The sequence below is a fragment of the Octopus bimaculoides genome, chromosome 1 (assembly GCF_001194135.2).
Source record: "Octopus bimaculoides isolate UCB-OBI-ISO-001 chromosome 1, ASM119413v2, whole genome shotgun sequence".
NCBI classification, from domain to species: Eukaryota; Metazoa; Mollusca; class Cephalopoda; order Octopoda; family Octopodidae; genus Octopus; species Octopus bimaculoides.
In genome coordinates, this window is record NC_068981.1 from 23,083,400 (window position 1) to 23,085,906 (window position 2,507).

General features: G+C 33.4%; 1 protein-coding gene across 1 annotated transcript in view; it reads right to left on the reverse strand.

Moving 5' to 3' along the window:
• The window catches only part of LOC106884171 (ceramide kinase), a 109,999-nt gene extending 107,705 nt beyond the window's left edge, over positions 1–2,294 (reverse strand). Inside the window, exon 1 of the mRNA XM_014935414.2 lies at positions 2,061–2,294. Coding sequence (XP_014790900.1) covers positions 2,061–2,208 — 148 coding nt within the window. The 5' untranslated portion in view covers positions 2,209–2,294. The remainder of the gene's footprint in view (positions 1–2,060) is intronic.
• Between the last annotated feature and the right edge of the window lie 213 nt (positions 2,295–2,507).

Genomic DNA, 2,507 nt, shown 5'->3' on the forward strand with positions numbered 1-2,507 from the left:
GTGGGTTCCCACTCCGGCATCCGAAAGTCGGAGTTTTATCATGGCTAACGAATAAGTGTCACATATTTTTACAAATAAATTCCTCTATTTACATAATATCGAGGTCTCTTTCTTTTGTTGTCCTTCCTATCAATATATATATATATACATATATATATGTGTGTGTGTGTGTGTGTATGTATATATATATATATATATATATATATATATATACACACGATGGGTTGTCCTCAGTTTCCATATATCAAGTCTACTCCCAAGGCTTTAGTCAATCTGGGACAAGTAAAGTACACTTGTGCATGATGCCATTCAGTGGGCTGAAACCAAGACTACATGGATGGAAAACAAGCTTTTTAATAACATAGCCATGCCTGAAATAAGGGAAAATATTAAATCTACCCATGCTCATTCCTACACCACAACTGTCCGTATTTTTCTATTGCTAATCTTCCTCACTATGATGCTTGGGTAACGAAGTGCTGCATTAGAGCTATCAATCTCCAATGCACCTATTTTCTCTTGCTGCTTACAAGGCCACCTCTCTAGTGCTGGGGCCATAATGAAATGTTCTCAAAACAGTCAGTAAAGTGGTTGGTATTGTGAAGGGGCACTCAGCTACTGAAACCATGCCCAAAATAAAACGTATGAGTAAGACACGGTACCCCCAAGACGTTTAGAGGAACAGAAGCTCTGAAGAACTGGCCCTGCATGAAAGCAGATGTCAAATTCTGATTACGATTGATATATATATATATATATATATATATACACACACGCACACACAAAACCAACATACACACAGATTTATTATATAATAGTGTGTGTGTGTTTATAAATAAATGTATGTAATATGTGTTTAAAAATATATGCTTCCATGGGGAACTAATGAAGTTCAGCCTATTTTATGTTGGTGATTCAAATTTCATTGTCTGCCAACCATAACAAATAAATCACGAGTCACAACAAAAATAAGGCAAATATATATATATATATATATATATATAAACACACGAAATTCATGCAGTCATGTCAAACTAATTCTGTCTACTATATGAAAATATTCTGACTGAAACAATGGAGAAGGCTCTACGTAGTCGTTCGGTCTGCTAAAAAACGCAGTCAAATTTCCCTCAGTTTACAATACCGTCTTAATGCAGTCCTATATATATAAAATCTGATGGTATGGTCATGGCTGAAACGGCTCTGATCATAAGGTGATATCAATCAGAGCTGATCCGGACTTAAATAATAAGGTAAATGACAGTACCAACATAAGACTGTATATGCATACGTATACATAAATATTTGCTAAAACTAGCAAGAGTGCATAGTCACACACACACATATATATATATATATATATATATATATATATATATAAACGTATGCTAAAGCCAATAAGAGTGTATATACACATATATGTAAATATATAGTATACAGAAGAGTGTATATACATACATATCTAAAAATAGATACTAACCAGAAAAGAGTGTATATAAAAGAAAGTGTTTAACACACACAAACAAACGTATGTATAAATATACGCTAAACCTAACGCATACATAAGTATACAAAAATATATACTAAAACCAGAAGGAATTGGTAAATATATCTAACAAAAACATTTCCTAATATTTTGGAATATCCAATCTTAAAAGAAAGATTAACTCGAAAGCGGAAACCTTTATCATAAATGAAAAATAAACTGGTTAAACTGTATATTAACCAATATTGGTTTCTTAGGGGTGAAAAAGAAACAAGACTATTCTGTTTAAGCAGAGAAGTTGCACTTGATTCAATCATTACCTCAGTATATTACTGGTATTGATTATCGATCTGGAAAGATTACAATGTCAAAGTAGAACCAGATAATATTAAAAGAAATATTTTTCAGATATTTGTGAAGGTTTTTTTTTTCTTTTCTTTCTTTTCTATCGAACTATAGGAAATGTTTCATTGACGATTAAAATATTTATCTGCAAAAAGACATTTAATTTTAACAATACAGATATGTGTGTATGAATGTATTTATGTATGATGGACAGAAAAAAAGGGCTTACATGATATGACTTCCACATTTGGACTCTCCGGAGTGCCAGCTTTCGAAGTGGAATCCCAACTGAGATGGAATGAAGTGAGAAGGACAACACTAGGCCTGCCATCCACATCAAGATTTCCGTACAACAAGATGTTTTGGTCGGCAGCCATATTATACAATCACACTGACTTACTATGAGGAGAGAGAGAGAGAGTGAGAGACAGTGGTGGATAAATAGCAATATAGTGAGAGGGAGAGAGAAGGTATAATGTATGTAAGAGAGAGAGAAAAAGAAAGAAGCAAATGAAAGAGTGAGAGGAAGAGAACGTAAAAATGAGAGAGAGTGTTGCTGAGAAACGAGTAGCTTGTGATTCTAACCAGTTAAAGTTAAGAGGCTCTCAGCTGAATGCAATGAAATCGCCACCTACACACGTCTTATATAAGAGTAAGAATAAAATTTGTAAATTTG